Source organism: Ostrea edulis, chromosome 3 (assembly GCF_947568905.1).
Source record: "Ostrea edulis chromosome 3, xbOstEdul1.1, whole genome shotgun sequence".
Taxonomy (NCBI): Eukaryota; Metazoa; Mollusca; class Bivalvia; order Ostreida; family Ostreidae; genus Ostrea; species Ostrea edulis.
The window spans coordinates 87,667,963-87,693,935 of NC_079166.1; the positions used below are offsets into that span (position 1 = coordinate 87,667,963).

The window sequence follows — 25,973 nt, forward strand, 5'->3', positions numbered from 1 at the left end:
ATTTAGTATAGGTGTAGATATGTAGTACAGTGTTTATATACAGTACATTTAGTATAGGTGTAGATGTGTAGTACAGTGTTTATATACAGTACATTTAGTATAGGTGTAGATATGTAGTAGTGTTTATATACAGTACATTTAGTATAGGTGTAGATATGTAGTACAGTGTTTATATACAGTACATTTAGTATAGGTGTAGATATGTAGTACAGTGTTTATATACAGTACATTTAGTATAGGCGTAGATATCTAGTAGTGTTTATATACAATACATTTAGTATAGGTGTAGATATGTAGTACAGTGTTTATATACAGTACATTTAGTATAGGTGTAGATATGTAGTACAGTGTTTATATACAGTACATTTAGTATAGGTATAAATATGTAGAAGTGTTTATATACAGTACATTTAGTATAGATGTAGATATGTAGTACAGTGTTTATATACAGTACATTTAGTATAGGTGTAGATATGTAGTACAGTGTTTATATACAGTACATTTAGTATAGGTATAAATATGTAGTAGTGTTTATATACAGTACATTTAGTATAGGTGTAGATATGTAGTACAGTGTTTATATACAGTACATTTAGTATAGGTGTAGATATGTAGTACAGTGTTTATATACAGTACATTTAGTATAGGTGTAGATATGTAGTATAGTGTTTATATACAGTACATTTAGTATAGGTGTAGATATGTAGTACAGTGTTTATATACAGTACATTTAGTATAGGTATAAATATGTAGTAGTGTTTATATACAGTACATTTAGTATAGATGTAGATATGTAGTACAGTGTTTATATACAGTACATTTAGTATAGGTGTAGATATGTAGTACAGTGTTTATACACAGTACATTTAGTATAGGTGTAGATATGTAGTACAGTGTTTATACACAGTACATTTAGTATAGGTGTAGATATGTAGTACAGTGTTTATATACAGTACATTTAGTATAGGTGTAGATATGTAGTACAGTGTTTATATACAGTACATTTAGTATAGGTGTAGATATGTAGTACAGTGTTTATATACAGTACATTTAGTATAGGTGTAGATATGTAGTACAGTGTTTATATACAGTACATTTAGTATAGGTGTAGATATGTAGTACAGTGTTTATATACAGTACATTTAGTATAGGTGTAGATATGTAGTACAGTGTTTATATACAGTACATTTAGTATAGGTGTTGATATGTAGTACAGTGTTTATATACAGTACATTTAGTATAGGTGTAGATATGTAGTACAGTGTTTATATACAGTACATTTAGTATAGGTGTAGATATGTAGTACAGTGTTTATATACAGTACATTTAGAATAGGTGTAGATATGTAGTACAGTGTTTATATACAGTACATTTAGTATAGGTGTAGATATGTAGTACAGTGTTTATAGACAGTACATTTAGTATAGGTGTAGATATGTAGTACAGTGTTTATAGACAGTACATTTAGTATAGGTGTAGATATGTAGTACAGTGTTTATATACAGTACATTTAGTATAGGTGTAGATATGTAGTACAGTGTTTATATACAGTACATTTAGTATAGGTGTAGATATGTAGTACAGTGTTTATAGACAGTACATTTAGTATAGGTGTAGATATGTAGTACAGTGTTTATATACAGTACATTTAGTATAGGTGTAGATATGTAGTACAGTGTTTATAGACAGTACATTTAGTATAGGTGTAGATATGTAGTACAGTGTTTATACACAGTACATTTAGTATAGGTGTAGATATGTAGTACAGTGTTTATACACAGTACATTTAGTATAGGTGTAGATATGTAGTACAGTGTTTATATACAGTACATTTAGTATAGGTGTAGATATGTAGTAGTGTTTATATACAGTACATTTAGTATAGATGTAGATATGTAGTACAGTGTTTATATACAGTACATTTAGTATAGGTGTAGATATGTAGTACAGTGTTTATAGACAGTACATTTAGTATAGGTGTAAATATGTAGTACAGTGTTTATACACAGTACATTTAGTATAGGTGTAGATATGTAGTACAGTGTTTATATACAGTACATTTAATATAGGTGTAGATGTGTAGTACAGTGTTTATATACAGTACATTTAGTATAGGTGTAGATATGTAGTAGTGTTTATATACAGTACATTTAGTATAGGTGTAGATATGTAGTACAGTGTTTATATACAGTACATTTAGTATAGATGTAGATATGTAGTACAGTGTTTATATACAGTACATTTAATATAGGTGTAGATGTGTAGTACAGTGTTTATATACAGTACATTTAGTATAGGTGTAGATGTGTAGTACAGTGTTTATATACAGTACATTTAGTATAGGTGTAGATATGTAGTACAGTGTTTATATACAGTACATTTAGTATAGGTGTAGATATGTAGTACAGTGTTTATATACAGTACATTTAATATAGGTGTAGATGTGTAGTACAGTGTTTATATACAGTACATTTAGTATAGGTGTAGATGTGTAGTAGTGTTTATATACAGTACATTTAGTATAGGTGTAGATATGTAGTACAGTGTTTATATACAGTACATTTAGTATAGATGTAGATATGTAGTACAGTGTTTATATACAGTACATTTAGTATAGGTGTAGATATGTAGTAGTGTTTATATACAGTACATTTAGTATAGGTGTAGATATGTAGTACAGTGTTTATACACAGTACATTTAGTATAGGTGTAGATATGTAGTACAGTGTTTATATACAGTACATTTAGTATAGGTGTAGATATGTAGTACAGTGTTTATATACAGTACATTTAGTATAGGTGTAGATATGTAGTACAGTGTTTATATACAGTACATTTAGTATAGGTGTAGATATGTAGTACAGTGTTTATATACAGTACATTTAGTATAGGTGTAGATATGTAGTACAGTGTTTATATACAGTACATTTAGTATAGGTGTAGATATGTAGTACAGTGTTTATATACAGTACATTTAGTATAGGTGTAGATATGTAGTACAGTGTTTATATACAGTACATTTAGTATAGGTGTAGATATGTAGTACAGTGTTTATATACAGTACATTTAGAATAGGTGTAGATATGTAGTACAGTGTTTATATACAGTACATTTAGTATAGGTGTAGATATGTAGTACAGTGTTTATAGACAGTACATTTAGTATAGGTGTAGATATGTAGTACAGTGTTTATAGACAGTACATTTAGTATAGGTGTAGATATGTAGTACAGTGTTTATAGACAGTACATTTAGTATAGGTGTAGATATGTAGTACAGTGTTTATATACAGTACATTTAGTATAGGTGTAGATATGTAGTACAGTGTTTATAGACAGTACATTTAGTATAGGTGTAGATATGTAGTACAGTGTTTATATACAGTACATTTAGTATAGGTGTAGATATGTAGTACAGTGTTTATAGACAGTACATTTAGTATAGGTGTAGATATGTAGTACAGTGTTTATAGACAGTACATTTAGTATAGGTGTAGATATGTAGTACAGTGTTTATACACAGTACATTTAGTATAGGTGTAGATATGTAGTACAGTGTTTATATACAGTACATTTAGTATAGGTGTAGATATGTAGTAGTGTTTATATACAGTACATTTAGTATAGATGTAGATATGTAGTAGTGTTTATATACAGTACATTTAGTATAGATGTAGATATGTAGTACAGTGTTTATATACAGTACATTTAGTATAGGTGTAGATATGTAGTACAGTGTTTATAGACAGTACATTTAGTATAGGTGTAAATATGTAGTACAGTGTTTATACACAGTACATTTAGTATAGGTGTAGATATGTAGTACAGTGTTTATATACAGTACATTTAATATAGGTGTAGATGTGTAGTACAGTGTTTATATACAGTACATTTAGTATAGGTGTAGATATGTAGTAGTGTTTATATACAGTACATTTAGTATAGGTGTAGATATGTAGTACAGTGTTTATATACAGTACATTTAGTATAGATGTAGATATGTAGTACAGTGTTTATATACAGTACATTTAATATAGGTGTAGATGTGTAGTACAGTGTTTATATACAGTACATTTAGTATAGGTGTAGATGTGTAGTACAGTGTTTATATACAGTACATTTAGTATAGGTGTAGATATGTAGTACAGTGTTTATATACAGTACATTTAGTATAGGTGTAGATATGTAGTACAGTGTTTATATACAGTACATTTAATATAGGTGTAGATGTGTAGTACAGTGTTTATATACAGTACATTTAGTATAGGTGTAGATGTGTAGTAGTGTTTATATACAGTACATTTAGTATAGGTGTAGATATGTAGTACAGTGTTTATATACAGTACATTTAGTATAGATGTAGATATGTAGTACAGTGTTTATATACAGTACATTTAGTATAGGTGTAGATATGTAGTAGTGTTTATATACAGTACATTTAGTATAGGTGTAGATATGTAGTACAGTGTTTATACACAGTACATTTAGTATAGGTGTAGATATGTAGTACAGTGTTTATATACAGTACATTTAGTATAGGTGTAGATATGTAGTAGTGTTTATATACAGTACATTTAGTATAGGTGTAGATATGTAGTACAGTGTTTATACACAGTACATTTAGTATAGGTGTAGATATCTAGTAGTGTTTATATACAGTACATTTAGTATAGGTGTAGATATGTAGTACAGTGTTTATATACAGTACATTTAGTATAGGTGTAGATATGTAGTAGTGTTTATATACAGTACATTTAGTATAGGTGTAGATATGTAGTAGTGTTTATATACAGTACATTTAGTATAGGTGTAGATATGTAATACAGTGTTTATATACAGTACATTTAGTATAGGTGTAGATATGTAGTACAGTGTTTATAGACAGTACATTTAGTATAGGTGTAGATATGTAGTACAGTGTTTATACACAGTACATTTAGTATAGGTGTAGATATGTAGTACAGTGTTTATATACAGTACATTTAGTATAGGTGTAGATATGTAGTACAGTGTTTATACACAGTACATTTAGTATAGGTGTAGATATGTAGTACAGTGTTTATACACAGTACATTTAGTATAGGTGTAGATATGTAGTAGTGTTTATATACAGTACATTTAGTATAGGTGTAGATATGTAGTAGTGTTTATATACAGTACATTTAGTATAGATGTAGATATGTAGTACAGTGTTTATATACAGTACATTTAGTATAGGTGTAGATATGTAGTAGTGTTTATATACAGTACATTTAGTATAGATGTAGATATGTAGTACAGTGTTTATATACAGTACATTTAGTATAGGTGTAGATATGTAGTACAGTGTTTATATACAGTACATTTAGTATAGGTGTAGATATGTAGTACAATGTTTATATACAGTACATTTAGTATAGGTGTAGATATGTAGTGTTTATATACAGTACATTTAGTATAGGTGTAGATATGTAGTAGTGTTTATATACAGTACATTTAGTATAGGTGTAGATATGTAGTAATGTTTATATACAGTACATTTAGTATAGGTGTAGATATGTAGTACAGTGTTTATATACAGTACATTTAGTATAGGTGTAGATATGTAGTACAGTGTTTATAGACAGTACATTTAGTATAGGTGTAGATATGTAGTACAGTGTTTATATACAGTACATTTAGTATAGGTGTAGATATGTAGTACAGTGTTTATATACAGTACATTTAGTATAGGTGTAGATATGTAGTAGTGTTTATATACAGTACATTTAGTATAGGTGTAGTTATGTAGTACAATGTTTATATACAGTACATTTAGTATAGGTGTAGATATGTAGTACAATGTTTATATACAGTACATTTAGTATAGGTGTAGATATGTAGTAGTGTTTATATACAGTACATTTAGTATAGGTGTAGATATGTAGTACAGTGTTTATATACAGTACATTTAGTATAGGTGTAGTTATGTAGTACAATGTTTATACACAGTACATTTAGTATAGGTGTAGATATGTAGTACAGTGTTTATATACAGTACATTTAATATAGGTGTAGATATGTAGTACAGTGTTTATATACAGTACATTTAGTATAGGTGTAGATATGTAGTACAGTGTTTATACACAGTACATTTAATATAGGTGTAGATATGTAGTATAGTGTTTATATACAGTACATTTAGTATAGGTGTAGATATGTAGTACAGTGTTTATATACAGTACATTTAGTATAGGTGTAGATATGTAGTACAGTGTTTATATACAGTACATTTAGTATAGGTGTAGATATGTAGTACAGTGTTTATATACAGTACATTTAGTATAGGTGTAGATATGTAGTACAGTGTTTATATACAGTACATTTAGTATAGATGTAGATATGTAGTAGTGTTTATACACAGTACATTTAGTATAGATGTAGATATGTAGTACAGTGTTTACATACAGTACATTTAGTATAGGTGTAGATATGTAGTACAGTGTTTATACACAGTACATTTAGTATAGGTGTAGATATGTAGTACAGTGTTTATATACAGTACATTTAGTATAGGTGTAGATATGTAGTACAGTGTTTATACACAGTACATTTAGTATAGGTGTAGATATGTAGTACAGTGTTTATACACAGTACATTTAGTATAGGTGTAGATATGTAGTGTTTATATACAGTACATTTAGTATAGGTGTAGATATGTAGTGTTTATATACAGTACATTTAGTATAGGTGTAAATATGTAGTACAGTGTTTATACACAGTACATTTAGTATAGGTGTAGTTACGTAGTACAGTGTTTATATACAGTACATTTAGTATAGGTGTAAATATGTAGTACAGTGTTTATACACAGTACATTTAGTATAGGTGTAGTTACGTAGTACAGTGTTTATATACAGTACATTTAGTATAGGTGTAGATATGTAGTGTTTATATACAGTACATTTAGTATAGGTGTAGTTATGTAGTACAATGTTTATATACAGTACATTTAGTATAGGTGTAGATATGTAGTACAATGTTTATATACAGTACATTTAGTATAGGTGTAGATATGTAGTACAGTGTTTATATACAGTACATTTAGTATAGGTGTAGATATGTAGTACAGTGTTTATATACAGTACATTTAGTATAGGTGTAGATATGTAGTAGTGTTTATATACAGTACATTTAGTATAGATGTAGATATGTAGTAGTGTTTATACACAGTACATTTAGTATAGATGTAGATATGTAGTACAGTGTTTACATACAGTACATTTAGTATAGGTGTAGATATGTAGTACAGTGTTTATACACAGTACATTTAGTATAGGTGTAGATATGTAGTACAGTGTTTATATACAGTACATTTAGTATAGGTGTAGATATGTAGTACAGTGTTTATACACAGTACATTTAGTATAGGTGTAGATATGTAGTACAGTGTTTATACACAGTACATTTAGTATAGGTGTAGATATGTAGTGTTTATATACAGTACATTTAGTATAGGTGTAGATATGTAGTGTTTATATACAGTACATTTAGTATAGGTGTAAATATGTAGTACAGTGTTTATACACAGTACATTTAGTATAGGTGTAGTTACGTAGTACAATGTTTATATACAGTACATTTAGTATAGGTGTAAATATGTAGTACAGTGTTTATACACAGTACATTTAGTATAGGTGTAGTTACGTAGTACAGTTTTTATATACAGTACATTTAGTATAGGTGTAGATATGTAGTGTTTATATACAGTACATTTAGTATAGGTGTAGTTATGTAGTACAATGTTTATATACAGTACATTTATTATAGGTGTAGATATGTAGTACAATGTTTATATACAGTACATTTAGTATAGGTGTAGATATGTAGTAGTGTTTATATACAGTACATTTAGTATAGGTGTAGATATGTAGTACAGTGTTTATATACAGTACATTTAGTATAGGTGTAGATATGTAGTAGTGTTTATATACAGTACATTTAGTATAGATGTAGATATGTAGTACAGTGTTTATATACAGTACATTTAGTATAGGTGTAGATATGTAGTAGTGTTTATATACAGTACATTTAGTATAGGTGTAGATATGTAGTACAGTGTTTATATACAGTACATTTAATATAGGTGTAGATATGTAGTACAGTGTTTATATACAGTACATTTAGTATAGGTGTAGATATGTAGTATAGTGTTTATATACAGTACATTTAGTATAGGTGTAGATATGTAGTACAGTGTTTATATACAGTACATTTAGTATAGGTGTAGATATGTAGTGTTTATATACAGTATATTTAGTATAGGTGTAGATATGTAGTAGTGTTTATATACAGTACATTTAGTATAGGTGTAGATATGTAGTAGTGTTTATACACAGTACATTTAGTATAGGTGTAGATATGTAGTGTTTATATACAGTACATTTAGTACAGGTGTAGATATGTAGTACAGTGTTTATATACAGTACATTTAGTATAGGTGTAGATATGTAGTACAGTGTTTATATACAGTACATTTAGAATAGGTGTAGATATGTAGTACAGTGTTTATATACAGTACATTTAGTATAGGTGTAGATATGTAGTACAGTGTTTATATACAGTACATTTAGTATAGGTGTAGATATGTAGTAGTGTTTATATACAGTACATTTAGTATAGGTGTAGATATGTAGTACAGTGTTTATATACAGTACATTTAGTATAGGTGTAGATATGTAGTGCAGTGTTTATATACAGTACATTTAGTATAGGTGTAGATATGTAGTAGTGTTTATATACAGTACATTTAGTATAGGTGTAGATATGTAGTAGTGTTTATATACAGTACATTTAGTATAGGTGTAGATATGTAGTACAGTGTTTATACACAGTACATTTAGTATAGGTGTAGATATGTAGTAATGTTTATATACAGTACATTTAGTATAGGTGTAGATATGTAGTAGTGTTTATATACAGTACATTTAGTATAGGTGTAGATATGTAGTACAGTGTTTATACACAGTACATTTAGTATTGGTGTAGATATGTAGTACAGTGTTTATACACAGTACATTTCCTCACCGATTGTCCATTTTTCGTTGAAGAAAGAAATTTGGTTTCTTTTTTGATTATATATCCAAGGTCAACAAGAATTTTATATAGTTAACTAATAAGGATTAATTTCTTTGGTTGATGATTAATGAAGACATACCAGTAATTATCAAAGTGGTTGAATATTTTGTTAAAACATTTAGAAAAAGAGGTGATATTATAAAACTGCAAAAAAATGAATGTAGTTTATCATTTATGAAAGGTGAAGATAACAGTTATCAATCTAAAGAGAGAAAAAGCAAATACAAAATACAAGTAGATAGTTTTAACATGACCTTTTCAAGTGTGTATTTGTATATTTATTTCAACTATTGTATTTTATATCATTTGATTGTACAGCGTGGAACGTTCTTAGTGCAGATCATGTTTTAGATTTTAGTAATTTTACTTCACGTTATTAATGTTTTGCTAGCATTATTTTGATATTATCTGTCTTAAATACTTCTGGTGTGTCCAGGGGTCCGTGTTTGCTCAACTATTTATTTTGTATTACTTATAGGAGTTATGAGATTGATCATTGACCGTTATCTTCACCTTTTATTGTAATTTTGTTTCTACTTTTATAACACGCTGTATCATATTTATTGTGTGCAGCGCTTTAGAGTGGTTATTGATTGATTGTATATTATTTAACGTCTCTCGAGAGAATATTTCACTCATATGGAGACGTCACCACTGCCGGTGAAGGGCTACAAAATGTAGGACTATGCCCGACGCTTATGACCATTGAGCAGGGAAGGATCTTTATCGTGCCACACGTGCTGTGACACGGGACCTCCGTTTTTGCGGTCTCCTCCGATGGATCGCCCCATTTAGTCGCCTCTTACAACAAGCAAGGGGGTACTGGGGACCTATTCTATCCCGGATCCCCACGGGACTTAGAGTGGTTATTCATAGTCATATAGATTGTTATTATTATTATTACATGTAGATAGTTGGGCAATCACGGACCCCTGGACATAGCAGAGGTGGGATCAGATGCCTAGGAGGAGTAAGCATCCCTTGTCGACCGGTCTCACCTGCCGTGAGCCCTATATCTTGATCAAGTAAAACGGAGTTATTCGTAATCAAAATCAGTGTGCCAAAAACGGTCTAAGAATTGGTATGAAACACGTCAGACAGGATTTGACCCAATGATAGGTTGTATTGGCAAATTAGATCGTTTTAACGACTATAGAATTTGCGAAATGCTGACTTTAAACAAGACTGTTGAAAACCCTGCACCATCAACTTGGTTGTCAGTAGCTTACCTCGATTTGAAAACTGATCATAGACAGAAGAACAAGCTGTTGCATTTGGAATTATATAAATGTATATAGAACTAAACAAGATGTACTGTGAGCAATGCTCACTAAGAATACCCCCCGCTTACCCCAATCTCCCAAAGGGTGTTGTTAATAGGTATAAATTACCTCTTTCCTGAGTGTAAAAATATGGTATGCATTTGTAGAAGAAAATGTAAGATATAGTCCGAACACAAATCCATGGCATAAACCTATAATTTTGACCTTGAGATCAAAGGTCAAGGTCATAAAGAGGTCATGAATGTACATGACACATCGTCTCATGGTATACACTCATGTGTCAAATATGGTATGCCTATGTCAAAGAACAAAGAAGTTATGGCCTGGACACGAATCCATTGTAAAAACCTTTACTTTTGACCTTGAGGTCAAGGTCATATGGAGGTCATGAAGGTACATGACACATCGTCTCATGGTGATACACTCATGTGTCAAATATGGTATGCCTATGTCAAAGAACAAAGAAGTTATGGCCCGGACACGAATCCATTATAAAACCTTTAATTTTGACCTTGAGGTCAAGGGTCAAGGTCATATAGAGGTCATCAAGGTACTTGACACATTGTCTTATGGTGATCTACCTGTGTGCCAAATATGGTATGCCTAAGTCAAAGAACAAAGAAGTTATGGCCCGGACACGAATCTGCACAGACAGACAGACGGACGGACAGACGGACAGACAGACAACAGAGTGATTCCTATATACCCCCCAGAACTTCGTTCGGGGAGTATAGTTATAGTGGCCCATGACCCTCTTACTATCGAATTACAGTTTGTATTAATCTAGATGCAGTTCGGCTAAGTAAAGAATTTATTTAAAGAACAAGCTGGTTTGCTTGTACTATTCAGCAGTAGATTTAGATGGGCGTTACAAGAGTCATCACCCTTTGTTTCAATATCTTTTAACTAAATCAATCTTTTGTATTAGTAATTTTGGACTCTTCACCCCCTTCCCTTTGAAAATTTTCTGGATACGTTATGATATAACAGGGACTGTATTTGATTCATTTTCTAATAAATCATTCAATTTTACCTCACTAATTTAGATGGACTCAAAATAGTTCAAGAGACATAAAGGATACAACAAAAATGAAATTAAGGCTGTTTGTTCGTGCACTGAAGTTTACTTTACATATTTAATCTTAAAATCACAACCCCAATCTGTAGCAGAAATTGAGAGAGACCTGTAAATAAGAAAATCTCATTATTACAAGGAATATACACAGGATATGAAATTGACACGAGTAAGAATGTACAAGCCATAGTGTACTCATATAAAGAGAACTCTACTCACCAGAGTAAACGAACAATCGGTGAGCTCCGCTGCTTTGTCTGGCTACAAAATACAATGTAACACGTGATACAAGGATATCATTATACTAGTAATTATCATGGTGTATAAATGATCATAATTGTACAGGTATAAAAAATATTCGGAGCTATTTTCTCTCATTTTGAAATATGAAACGAATATTTGTCAGTGATATTCAAAACTGATTTCTCTATTTGTGAAAAGACTTGTATACACATGTTTTTGTGAGATGAACTTTCTTGATATCAAATTTACAGTCATTTCAAGCGTATGATTTTACAATATCGCAGCCCTCATATCAAAATATCTGACAAAAAATTAAATAGACAAAGAACTAAAACTTGAAAAGATATGAACCAAGCGTTTAACTACCCTGGCCTATATGAATACTTGATATAAAGCACATAGAAATTCACTATAACCGATACCCACTTCCGCCTCCTTCCTGGGGTTGAACTTGCGGCCTTCTTACTAGTAGTGCCGAAGGTGAAAGTTTTGGAGTGCAAAATTAACAAACACTCAAATAATTGAAGATATCTTTAATCATTTGTAGATATCAATTCAATTACTGCGCACAATAACATTGAGTTGATACGCGCACCAAAACAATCATTGTGTACAATGTTGATTTGATAAGTGTATCAGTTGAATTGATGAAAGCAATAATTGATTTGATGTGTTATTGTTCTCATCAATTCATTTAATGAGGGCATTATTGTGGTAAAGATTATTGCTAACAAAATTTAATTTGGAGCTCAGTATAAATGATTTAATGACCTCTTTCATTCTATTGAAAATACAAATATTTACAACGATTTTGTAAGGAATTAATCCATTCATCAATTCTTACGATTGATTCCGCTGTGGATAATTAGATAGCTTCTCGTCGATTGTCTCCATCATCATTTGAGGCAGCGTGTGTGGATTTAAAATCGTGGTTTGTGACGATGACTTGAGAGTTGAAGATAGCAATAATTTAATTATTGCTCACATTAATTGAATTGATGCATACATCAATTGAATTATTTCTTTCTTCAACTGAATTGTGGCCTGCATCAATCATATTGTTATCATGAAAGATTAAATTGTAGTCCTCATCAATTCAACAGACTAGTATATGCTATTACATGTAACTATTCAATTAATTCGCGCAATAACTCAGAATTGAAGATATTATCAATTATTTGAAGAGATCTTCAACTGAATTGTGCGCATGAAACGAATTTATGATATCTTCGAATGAATAAAAATACCTTCAATTACTGAGTTTATATCAATTTGGAGTTCCATAGAACATAATGTTAGATTACAGCCAATCACAAAGCACGGGCTTATTCAATCATATGATATAAAACATTCTTACCTTGGTCTGTTACTGACTTTGTAGTTGTCTGTGCAATCTGTGACGTAGTTGTCTGTACAATCTGTGACGTAGTTGTCTGTGCAATCTGTGACGTAGTTGACGGCGCAACCTGTGCTGTAGTTGTTTGTGCAACCTGTGACGTAGTTGTTTGTGCTATCTGCGATGACGTCAAAGGTACCGTTGTGGTCATTATAGAATTGGAGGTCGAGGTGGAAGACTTTGTTGTTGTCTCCGCAACAGGCGCAAGTCTGTCTGAAAAAAATGTGCGATTCACAGAATTTGTCTCAAATCTAAATCCGTTCATACTGACCATGAACAGCTCTAAAGTGCTGTTCATTTCTTAAATACAAGTAAAAAATTCTCGAGTGGGACATTAAACAAGATATTTTTAGTTTTGCCTTTGATTTATATGTATGATATAAAAGATTCTTACCTTGATTTCTTATTGACTTCGTAGTTGTTTGTGCAATCTGTGAGGTAGTTGACGGTGCAACCTGTGATGACGTCAAAGGTACTGTTGTGGTCATTATGGAATTAGAGATCGAGGTGGAGGACGTTGTTGTTGTCTTCGCTACAGACGCTAGACTGTCTAAAAGAATGTGAAAACCATATACTTATACAGTAACCTATAGAAATATCAACAGTTTGGACGGTATACACTGTAGTACTTCGTTACTAGCTTGAAAATACGGATGTATATTTAATCGCTGTGATAAAATTTAGAAATTCATTTCAAAATTAAGGATTATCTCCCTCATGCATAGTTCTTATCCCTTGACGAATTTGACTCCACTTTTTTTGGCACTCTGTTTTTCCCCAAAATAGCTCTTAGGGCCTACAAGTTTACTGGTATTTCGGATTTCAAAAATTTCGGTTGAACATCACTGAAGAGACATTATTTGTCGAAATGCGCATCTGGTGCATCAAAATTGGTACCGTATAAGTTTTATATTATGACACCTGCGTCGAGGTATCTGCTGGTGGACTGTTAGCCCCCGAGGGTCTCTACAGCCCAGTTACTAGCTTGAAAATACGGATGTATATTTAATCGCTGTGATAAAATTTAGAAATTCATTTCAAAATTAAGGATTATCTCCCTCATGCATAGCTCTTATCCTTGGACGAATTCGACTCCACTTTTTTGGCACTCTGATTTCCCCTAAGATAGCTCTTAGGGCCTACAAGTTTACTGGTATTTCAGATTTCAAAAATTTCGGTTGAACATCACTGAAGAGACATTATTTGTCGAAATGCGCATCTGGTGCATCAAAATTGGTACCGTATAAGTCTTATGTTATGACCCCTGACTCGAGGCATCTGCTGGTGGACTGTTTTTCCCAAAAATAGCTCTTAGGGCCTATAAGTTTACTGATATTTCGGATTTCAAAAAATTTGGTTGAGCATCCCTGAAGAGACATTATTTGTCGAAATGCGCACCTGGTGCATCAAAATTGATACCGTATAAGTTTTATATCTATATAATCTACAAATTGTACTGATGACCATCATTTTCCTTGCGTTGTAGTTGTAAACAACATGTAGTAGGGTTACTTTAACGGCTGAAAGATCGAAAGAAAATTTTATGTAAAAATTAATAAATTCATTACGCTTCACGTCGACATATTTTTCAAAAATGAAACACACAAGTTATAAATAGAAATAATAAACACACAAGTTATAAATAGAAATAATAAACACACAAGTTATAAATAGAAATATCATTACCAGAATAATAAACACACCAGTTTGACTGAACACTTATAAATAGAAATTTAATTACGAGAATAATTGAGTACATAAAAATGGTCCTACACTGTATATTCTAGGGACATTTTCTAATCTAATATTTTCTAATAACAATTTTGTATCGGATAAGATAACAATACAATTGTCACAAAAGTCTATTTTACTAAGTTGAACAAGAAATGAAGGATACAAATCAAACAATGATAATGTATATAAATTGTTCTTTAACAATCAAAATAAAATGACATTTCACGGAGATTTGTCCAAATCAAGGACAATCATTGATTACTGTAATACTTACAGTTATACACTTTACAAAGGACGGGACACGTGTATGGTATGTTACTATAATACTTACAGTTACCCACTTTACAAAGTACGGGACACGTGTATGGTATGTTACTATAATACTTACAGTTACATACTTTACAAAGGACGGGACACATGTATGGTATGTTACTATAATACTTACAGTTACACACTTTACTAAGGACGGGACACGTGCATGGTATGTATCGATGACGTTTTGTCTATTAACAATAATAACTTTCATTCATATGTCGATTTGATATATCCCTGTGAGCTCGAAATAAAGGACACCACAGAGTCGTCCACTTCTGCTTCATACTTATATATTTTATTGAAAGTAGACATTAACGGCAAACTGACAACTCAACTGTATGACAAACGGAATGATTTCAGCTTCCCCATATTTATGTAGCAATACTCCATTATTACCTGCCCATGGTGTGTTTATATATCTCAACTGATTCGATATGCAAGAGCTCGTTCTGCTTATGGTCAGTTTTTAAATCGATGTAAGCTATTGACAAACAAGTTGATGTTACACGGGTTTCAAAAGTCTCGATTGACGTCAGCATTTTGCAAATTCTATGGTCGTTATAACGATCTAGTTCGTCAGTACAACCTTGCATTGGGTCAAATGCTGTCTGACGTGTTTCATACCGATTGTTAAGCCGCTCTTGGCACACTGATTTTGACTGCGGATAACTCCGTTTACCTGATCAGGATATAGGGCTCACGGCGGGTGTGACCGGTCGACAGGGGATGCTTACTCCTCCTAGGTACCTGATCCCACCTCTGGTGTGTCCAGGGGTCCGTGTTTGCCCATCTATCTATTTTGTATTGCTTGTAGGAGTTAAGAAATTGAAATTGATCAGTTCGTTATCTTCACCTTTCATGCATAATACATGTACCTACAGTTACACACTTTACAAGGGACGGGGCACGTGTATGGTATGTCACTATAATACTTACAGTTACACACTTTACAAAGGACGGGACACGTGTACGGTATGTTACTGTACTGGGCACACTGGGCTATGGATACTGACGAAGTACAGAAGGAAGGGTCGGGCGTCAGAGCGGAGCAGTTCACTGTAAAATAAATGATGCTCGTTATAAACGTAACAATTAATCACAACAAACGTCATAAATAGTCACAATATATACAAGAGTGTTTATACCAGATATACTAGGTGCCTAGGAGGAGTAAGCATCCCCTGTTGGCCGGTCACACCGTTGTGAGCCCTGAACAATCCGTAGTCTAGATCAGTGGGCCAAGAACGGCCCATCAATCGGTATAAAACATTTCGGACAGTATTTTGCCCAAATGTAGGTTGTATTGTCAAACTGGATCATTATAATGACTATAGGATTTGCAAAATGTTGACTCTAAACGATACTGTTGAAACCCCTGGAACATCAACTTGTTTGGTAGTAGTCTGCCTCGATTTAAAAACTGATCATAGGCAGAACAAGCTCTTGCATATTGAATCAGTTGAGAGAGATAAACACCATATCATATGCAGGTGATAATGGAATATTGCTATATGTACATACATATGGGAAGTTGACGATGGAGAAGCTGAAAACATCCCGTTCGTTAAAAAGTTGAGTTGTTATATTCATTTGATCGTGGGGATCCTGGTTAAAATAAGTCCTCAGTAACCCTTGCTTGTCGTAAGAGGAGACTAAATGGGACGGTCCTTCGGATGAGACCGCAAAAACCGAGGACCCATGTCACAGCAGGTGTGGCACGATAAAGATCCCTCCCTGCTCAATGGCAATAAGCGCAGAGCATAGGCCTAAATCTTGCAGCCCTTCACCGGCAGTGTTGACGTCTCCATATGGGTGAAATATTCTCGAGAGGACCGTTAAACAATATTAAATCAATCAATCGATAAAATTTCTAAGTACGAAGAAGATGTGGGGAACTCACTCTATGTTGTCTTTTTTCCCCCGAGTTCATAGGGATGCATTGAATCGAAATATGAATGAAAATTGATGTAAATTCCTAATTTTATGCGACGAATTTATTATCGCGTAATTTCGCGAGAAGCATTACACCCAACTAAAATCATACGCTTGTATTTTTGTATTGCTTAAAGCTGACATGAATTAATAAATACGTACACCTTTCTCATCTTATCCTCCATATTTCTTTCAGGTAGCCTAATTTACTCTACCCGTATATACCCCAAATGTGATTGTCACACCTGAGTGATTTTTCTAGGTGGACTCGACCAGTGCACATCCCCGATAGGAATATATAGGGAATCAGAAACAAATAAAATAACATTTTAAAACATTATGCTTTGCTCAAAATTACAAAATTTTGATTGTTTACTAATGCAACATTCTGGAAGTTTAGATAAGTTAGACAAAAAAAAGTTTTTCTTGCATACTTGCAAGTGCATGCAAGTATTTGCATTTTCTAATAAAATAAATGCGGATAAATCATTTGCCAATTACATACTGATAGAATGGAATAGGCAAAGAGCATAAAATATATTATTTATATCAATTCTTGCAAAATAAAGGTGCATGCCATATGCATAATATGCAATGCACAAGGTATAATCGCCAAAAAAAGTATCAAATACGGGCGTCTATTCAACAGGTATCGGAGATGTGCACTTACCGAAAATATTAGATTCTCTTTATTCTGATAAATCCACGAAATAAAATGATAAACTCCATTTGTATCTCGTTAGAACTTTACAACACGTTATCATTCCATTATACAGACTGCGACACACTTCACCCGTGCCAAACAGGGTGTCTCCGATCAGGGGAGACGTCAGAGTCGAAAATTTTTCCTGTATTGAATGTTTGTCTGGTCGAGGTTTTGCAGTTTATAGAAATCGGGAATCTAATATCTGGTTGGATATATTGCGTGTGCAATTCAAAATTTCTCGATGATCATATACAAACTTGGATATACAAATAAGGGAATAATGATCGAAAATATACATCTGTGTGCAAATGCGTGTATTACATTTGCAATCCATAATAAACAGTTCATTACACAAAGACACATATGAAAGGAAATTTATAAACGAAAATATAGTCTTGTTGTCTCTTTTGGAACCACATAATTATTTACGGTCTCTGTATGTCCATATTCATTGAGAGAGAGAGAGAGAGAGAGAGAGAGAGAGAGAGAGACCATCCTACACTTCGATTTATAATATATCATTTCACAGAAGGAAAGAAAATTGATCACTTATATAAATGTAAGCTTACAAGCATTAAAAATTTCCAGCTATTTAAAAATTTGTGATAGACAATATATTGGAAACGTACAGGAGTTGATGCTTATAATTGAATTCATTACAAATTTTTAAAAAAAATATTAGTTTGAATTGTGCATGTCAAAAATACTTACTGTGTATGTTAGAATAACGGGGGGAAAGTAAATTGTCAAAAAAAGTGGGAAAAGCAGACCAGCCTTCCTGCCCACCCCAACCCCCTGTTTTCGTGCCTGAAACAACATATCAATTCGTGTTGAAAGAAAGGTGCATATCTACATTTTATTAAATTCCAAAGGAGCTCGAATCTATGTGTTTCCCTATTAATTATTTTGTATGCAAGATTCGTTCCCGAATTTAGAATCATGCTTTCAGTCAGAGCAGAAATGAATTCATGTTGAAGTACATCTAGTTTGAATGCAAATGTTGGGTTCCTTCTTTTAATTTCATCAGACTCATTAGAAACCCCTCTCCCAAACTATGCAGCTTTGTTTTTATTGATATCTAAATCGGTATAAATGAATCCGGATATAAATTATTTAATGTTTTTTCGTGATCATATAGATATTGATACTGATAATGAAAAAACAAAATGTTTATACTCTTGCCTTCTGCATATCCTACTAATGCATTACAGTATATTGACATTGTATCATTTCAAATAAAACCTCAACACGAATTTTACTGATTTATGCATACTAACATCTTATCGAATACATTTGAATTTGAAATTTCTACGTACAGCAGTATGGCCATTGCGCCAGATCTACGAAATGAAAATATTTATGAATAAATTACACTCAAGCCTCAAAGTAATCATTATGGCATGTTACAGAAACGTTAAAACACACAAATACTATAGTCCTGCAATGCATGCATGCAATTTTTCTGAATACATGTGCTCATGAATGAAGTTCCTACGCTTGAAAATATTTTGGTCTTTATGCATTTTGTTTTGTGATTTTGGTTTACCATTCCTTACACTATGTAAATGAAGGAAAACTTAGTAAAGGGTGCAATTCTACATGCACCATACAATTAGTATACATGCATGTGTTGCAAAGCAAAATGTACATGTAATAACCAGACATGTATCGTCATTTTTCATAGGGGGGGGGGTACAACAGGAGAAAAAATGGAAAATTGGATTCTTCAAAAGTTCTTGCCATTCAAAATAATAGTTAAAAAAGATGACGAAAACAGCAATAAAATAAAACAAAACACCCAAACAAACCAAGATGTTTTGTCCGATGTTCAAAGTCCTAATGTGGGGGTGAAGGGTTAAAGAGTCTTTTACTTTGACTACCTCAATAATTTCCCCCTACACTTCATTTTCTTCAATCGTTGGGGGTCGGATGGGATGGTTAGAGTCCTCTACTATGAGTGCCTCATATCCTCATTTTCTTAATTGGTGGTGGTGTGTGTCTTCTACTATTATATCAGAACTTTCAAGCTGGGGTAAGTGGGGGAGGGGTTGTCACTCAATGTATCTTTTATTTGCATTACAAACTAACAAAAAATGGATATTGTTATTAAAGGTGGGTGACAGACACTCTTGTCCTCTCTCCTTGATGTTTGATAACGACGCATGATATGATATACTTGATGATTACATTTTGCATTAGTACAATTTGCGTCGAGTTCGACGCAGAATGTAATAACGCAAAATGGCATAGATATATAAGATCTATTGAGCGCCAAATTAGCATAAAATTAAGTAATTGAAAATAACATTATTTAAAAATATGTTTAATGTTTAATTATTGCGTCCTTTAAATGAATCAAATAAATCTGTATTATTAATTAATGAAAGCAATATTGAGTTACTAGTACTGTTCTCTTTTTATTGAATTAACGATATCATTTGTCTTGTTAAGATCTCGATTACTACAAGATCATCGGTTCTCTCTCTATCTCTCTCTCATCGTTATCTCTCTCTCTCTCTCTCTCTCTCTCTCTCTCTCTCTCTCTCTCTCTCCGTACACTCGTACAGTGTTGTATATGCAAATTTATGTACCTAAATGATTTCCTGATTTATAAATCTGCAATACTCTGACCAGTAAATCATATGGTATAAGGATTCATGCACAATACAGGGTAAATATTATTCTCTGATACTTCCCTTATTGAAGATAGCTGATCGGCACGAGCTAAGTGTGTCGCAGTCTGTACAATGGACAATGTTGTTTACTGTTGGAATGCAAATGGAGTTTATCGTTTTGTTTCATGGATTATGCAAATAAAGGGAGTTTTACTACTACTTAGAGTATTTTCGACAAAAGTACACGTACATCTGCGGTCCTTTACAGATATTACGAGTAGGCCCAGGTAAATAGTCGTCCGCATTCGATGCGTTTTCATGGCGAGCATACATGCCATTTTTATAAATACAGTAGTATTTATGTCTTTGCCTTTTACTTGAAGTAATTGTGAATGGTATAGATTGTATACTCTTTGCTTATTCCATTTTATCAATAGATAAAAGATGAAAAATTTCTCCGCATTTTTGTATAGTTTTGACATATTTACTGCAAATGTACGCACGTTCACGTAAAGAAAAGGCATTCTATATATATTTATCCAAATATATATATTTAGAATGATTTACTACTGTGCGATATGTTTATTATAATTTTGAGCACTGCGTGGTGTTCCAAAACGTGATTTCATTTCTTCTTGATGTCCTATAAATTAGTATCGGAGATGTACGTGTTATCTGTCGAAGTTACCCGCACAGGTAAATCGAAGACACTGATGTGAAGTGAAGCGTAGCAAAGCTCGTCCCCTTATATACCATGCGAACCCTGATACATATAACAATAGAAATTCCAACTAATATGGCGGATTAGCAGAGAAATATGGCGGACATATAGAATTATACTATATTTATTAATTCATGTCAGCTTTAAATACAAGTAAAGCACTCGCGAATTTCTGTTATCGCGACTTGACGTATACGCACATAGAATAGGGAATTTACAAAATTGTTAACATATAAAACGCCGTTGACATACATGTTGGTCGGTTACATTAAACATCACAATTACGCATAATGAATGTCACGCTTAATCACAATAAACGCCGTGATTATTCACAATAACAGTTATACCCCCCGAACGAAGTTCTGGGGGGTATATTGGAATTATTCTGTCTGTCTGTCCGTCTGTCCGTCTATCCGTCCGTCCGGCCGTCTGTCTGTCTGTGCAGATTCGTGTCCGGGCCATAACTTCTTTGTTCTTTGACTCAGACATACCATATTTGGCACAAAGGTGGATCACCATAAGACGATGTGTCAAGTGCCTTCATGACGTCTATATGACCTTGACCCTTGACCTCAAGGTCAAAATTAAAGGTTTTTTACAATGGATTCGTGTCCGGGCCATAACTTCTTTGTTGTTTTTTTACATAGGCATACCATATTTGACACATGAGTGTATCACCATGAGACGATGTGTCATGTACCTTCATGACCTCCATATGACCTTGACCTGAAGGTCAAAATTAAAAGTTTTTAAATGGATTCGTGTCAGGGCCAAGACATCTTTGTTCTTTGACATAGGCATATCATATTTGACACATGAGTGTATCATCATGAGACGATGTGTCATGTACCTTCATGACCTCCATATGACCTTGACCTGAAGGTCAAAATTAAAAGTTTTTACAATAGATTCGTGTCAGGGCCATGACTTCTTTGTTCTTTGACATAGGCATATCATATTTGACACATGAGTGTATCATTATGAGACGATGTGTCGAGTACCTTCATTACCTCTATATGACCTTGAACTTTGACCTAAAGGTCAAAATTGATTATAGGGTTTTGACATATTCATACCATAAGACATGGGTGTATCACCATGAGACTGTGTGTCATGTACATTCATGACCTCTTTATGACCTTCACCTTTGATCTCAAGGTCAAAATTATAAGTTTATGCCATGGATTTGTGTTCGGACTATATATTCCATTTTCCTCTACAAAGGCATACCATATTTTTACACTCAGGAAAGAGGTAATTTATACCTATTAACAGCACCCGTTGGGAGACTGGGGTAAGCAGGGGTATTCTTAGTGAGCATTGCTCACAGTACATCTTGTTACGACTAGTCATAATAACTATCAAAATTAATCACAAAGAAAAGTATAAAATGTGCCGGAAGAGAAAAGGTTAATCATGATGGGATAGAAGACCTCCGAGTTGTCTCTGAGTCAACATTTTTTTTTTTTTAATTCTCTTTCATAACATGAAATTTGTTGCACACCCCACCCCCACTTGTAAACAAAGGAAGGGGAGATATTACTATATATAAAGAACCTGTCTGTCCCAACTGTTCATTTAAAGATATAAGTTTTATTTCATGTAATGGAATTGATTGAAAAGAGTGTAGAATTTAACTGATAAATTGAACCCATGTCTTAATGGGCGAACACTCCCTCCCCTCGATAGAAATTTGAAGTTTGGAATGGGGGAAATTGTCCCCTGCCCTACAATTTTAGGATTTTCAATATTAGTGGTTATTGTTTCGAACTTTTTAATTTTTTTTATTTTGTTTGTCACTTGTTTGAACAAAAGTGAAATCAAGTTCTCCAGCTGGTCCCACTTGGAAAATAACATGTTAAGTGTCTGAGTAGTGTTTTCCTCTGATTTGGTGCTTTTAAATTATTAAGCACCAATGGAAGGCAAAAAAAAAAAAAAAAAAAAAAAAAAAAAACGAACAGTGATCAATCTTATAACTCCTATCAGGAATACAAAATAAAGAGTTGGACAAGCACGGATTCCTGGATATACCAGAGGTGGGATCAGGTTCCTGGAAGGAGTAAGCATCCCCTGTCGATCGGCCACACCTGCAGTGAGCATGATGTCTTGATCAGGTAAGCGGAGTTATCCGTAGTCAAAATCAGTGTTCCAAGAACGGCCTAATAATCGGTATAAAACACTAATCCATCTACCCTTTATTTTCAGGATTTATAAGTGGTTTCCTTCTACTACACTTTGGACCTACCACATTTGATAATATCTACCGAGTGTTGAGTACTGGAATCGGCGTGGGAGAGTTCACGGTAGTATATTGGTAACACTGAGTGTTGTAGATTTATCATCATTTGATATCGATCGGAGTAGATTCGAGTGTCAGTGAGCAGTGCAATGGTAAGCATTTACTTACTGGGACAATAAAACCACTCACGTGAACACTGGCTTCCGGTATAGTAAGGTCTGTTCAGTGAGCAATGACATGTACACGTGGTCAAGTCAAGAATTCCATCGTTCTCACAAACCACTCCACCACAATCTGAAAGAAAGCGACAAATAATGTACATAGGGCTACAGGACACGCGGAAAGGTAGACATTATTCAATTGAACTTCATAACTCTATTACTTCATCAACTGCGCGTCCCTCATGTACATGTAATTAGATTATTTCTAAATAAAGTGAACAAAATTTTTATACAAGAACACATTTTGATATGTTCTCCAATTTTTTTTTCATCATCATCTCGATATGAAGAATTCTTGTATAATTTACAAAATATGTTGAATTTTCATGTTGCACATGCAGCCTTTATATATCTGCTTTCGTAAGTCAGTGGTTAGTTACATCGATTAACTAGTAAAGCAAGATTTCAAGGTTCGGATACCGGTTGGATACCCGATTGTTTCAAAGATTTTTTACGTAATACGTATGAGCTGGATTTTCGTTTTTAATTGTAACAACCAGGAACATTCAAAATATGCTAACTCTAAAACAGACGACATTGCAATGCAAGGTGAAGATAACGAACAGTGATCAATCTCATAACTCCTATAAGCAATACAAAATAGATAGTTGGGCAAACACGGAGGTGGGATCAGGTGCCTAGGAGGAGTAAGCATCCCCTGTTGCATACACATCAATATTTTTGTAGAAACAAAATAGGACGTACGTGAATGTCATGAAACAGTATATATTATTGAGAAACGTCACGCATGTCCTGAAATACATTTTGCCTCATACTTACTGCAAAGGTTATTTTCACATCTGTTGGGACAGTCAGCACAGCTGGTGCCGTTTTTATAAGGCTGCATATTGTAAGAATTCCCTCTGTAAAAGATAACATCTGTATCAATCTGAGATTTGTTTGTTATTTGTAAAACTGTGTTCACGTCACTAAAAAAACATAGTCTAGCCTTATCTAGTGATTGGCTTAAAACCATTTTTAAGAAACAGATATTCAACCAAATGGGGTGGAGTTGCAATCCCTGCATCCCCTCTCTAGATCCGCCATCCGTCTCCAGATCCGCCACTGTAATCGGTAATCAGAACGAAAGAGCGTGGTTTTAGATAAACTGATCTAGTTATAAGGTCCCAGTTTGAATTCATAATTTAGAGTTTACCATTATCATTCTGGTTATTGACAAGTTATAGCTGATTGTAGTGATTATTTATATCTTGACCACCTGTCTGGTTAAATCGATTAGATAAAGGTCTGGATGTACTGCTTATGTTTGATTGTATTGATTGTACAATGTTGGGTTTTTCCCCTTACCTTCGCGCTGCCCAGTCTCTGGTTGTATTGGCTAATGTGTGGTGATATTGACAAATGATATTGACTAATGTATGGTGATATTGACTAATGCATGATTATAGTCACTTCTGGTGATATTGTCTGATACATGGTGACATTGACTAATGTAGATTAATATTGACTGATATATGGTGATATTGACTGATGTATGGTGATATTGACTGATGTATGGTAATAATGACTGATATATGCTGATATTGACTAATATATGGATATATTGACTGATGTATAGTAATATTGACTACTCACCCTGGAGAGTAATTACACACATAGTAGTGTACTCCTTTCGCTTGGCAGTGGGCGTAGCCACAACCCACTTTTATGGAGTCTGCCCATACAATCTGTAAAATCAAAATATAATCAAGTAGTACTCACTATAATATTCTGAAGAGTCTGTCAGGGTCATTGAACAAGGTTAAAGTCAGATATTAATAACCAACTTGTGTGACACACAAACAAACACAAATATGTAGAAACCTCTATACACAAAAGCACTTACATACATGTAGATATACATATATACATAGAAACATGCAGACAAAATCAAATATACACACAAATTTAAACAGAAAAATACATACATAGATATACGCAGATAGACACATGTAGAATTGGACTCTCAAACACATACATAGACACAAACACACATCATTATAAATACAGAAAACACAGGTATATACACAGAAACATACAAACATGTAGACACAGACAAACACAGGTATACAGAAACATACAAACATGTAGACACAGACAAACACAGGTATACACACAGAAACATACAAACATGTAGACACAAACACAGGTATATACACAGAAACATACAAACATGTAGACACAGACAAACACAGGTATACACACAGAAACATACAAACATGTAGACACAGACAAACACAGGTATATACACAGAAACATACAAACATGTAGACACAGACAAACACAGGTATACAGAAACATACAAACATGTAGACACAGACAAACACAGGTATACACACAGAAATATACAAACATGTAGACACAGACAAACACAGGTATATACACAGAAACATACAAAC

At 33.1% G+C, this 25,973-nt stretch overlaps 1 protein-coding gene across 1 annotated transcript in view; it reads right to left on the bottom strand.

Moving 5' to 3' along the window:
• Positions 1-11,405: 11,405 nt before the first annotated feature.
• LOC125674523 (peptidase inhibitor 16-like) overlaps positions 11,406-25,973 on the bottom strand; it is a 33,300-nt gene continuing 18,732 nt past the window's right edge. Inside the window, exons 12-19 of the mRNA XM_056159317.1 lie at positions 25,171-25,262; positions 24,355-24,437; positions 23,543-23,647; positions 16,077-16,196; positions 13,486-13,641; positions 13,053-13,304; positions 11,672-11,713; positions 11,406-11,561 (exon numbers count right to left, since the gene is read on the bottom strand). Of these exons, the coding sequence (XP_056015292.1) occupies positions 11,506-11,561; positions 11,672-11,713; positions 13,053-13,304; positions 13,486-13,641; positions 16,077-16,196; positions 23,543-23,647; positions 24,355-24,437; positions 25,171-25,262 (906 nt within the window). The 3' untranslated portion in view covers positions 11,406-11,505. The remainder of the gene's footprint in view (positions 11,562-11,671; positions 11,714-13,052; positions 13,305-13,485; positions 13,642-16,076; positions 16,197-23,542; positions 23,648-24,354; positions 24,438-25,170; positions 25,263-25,973) is intronic.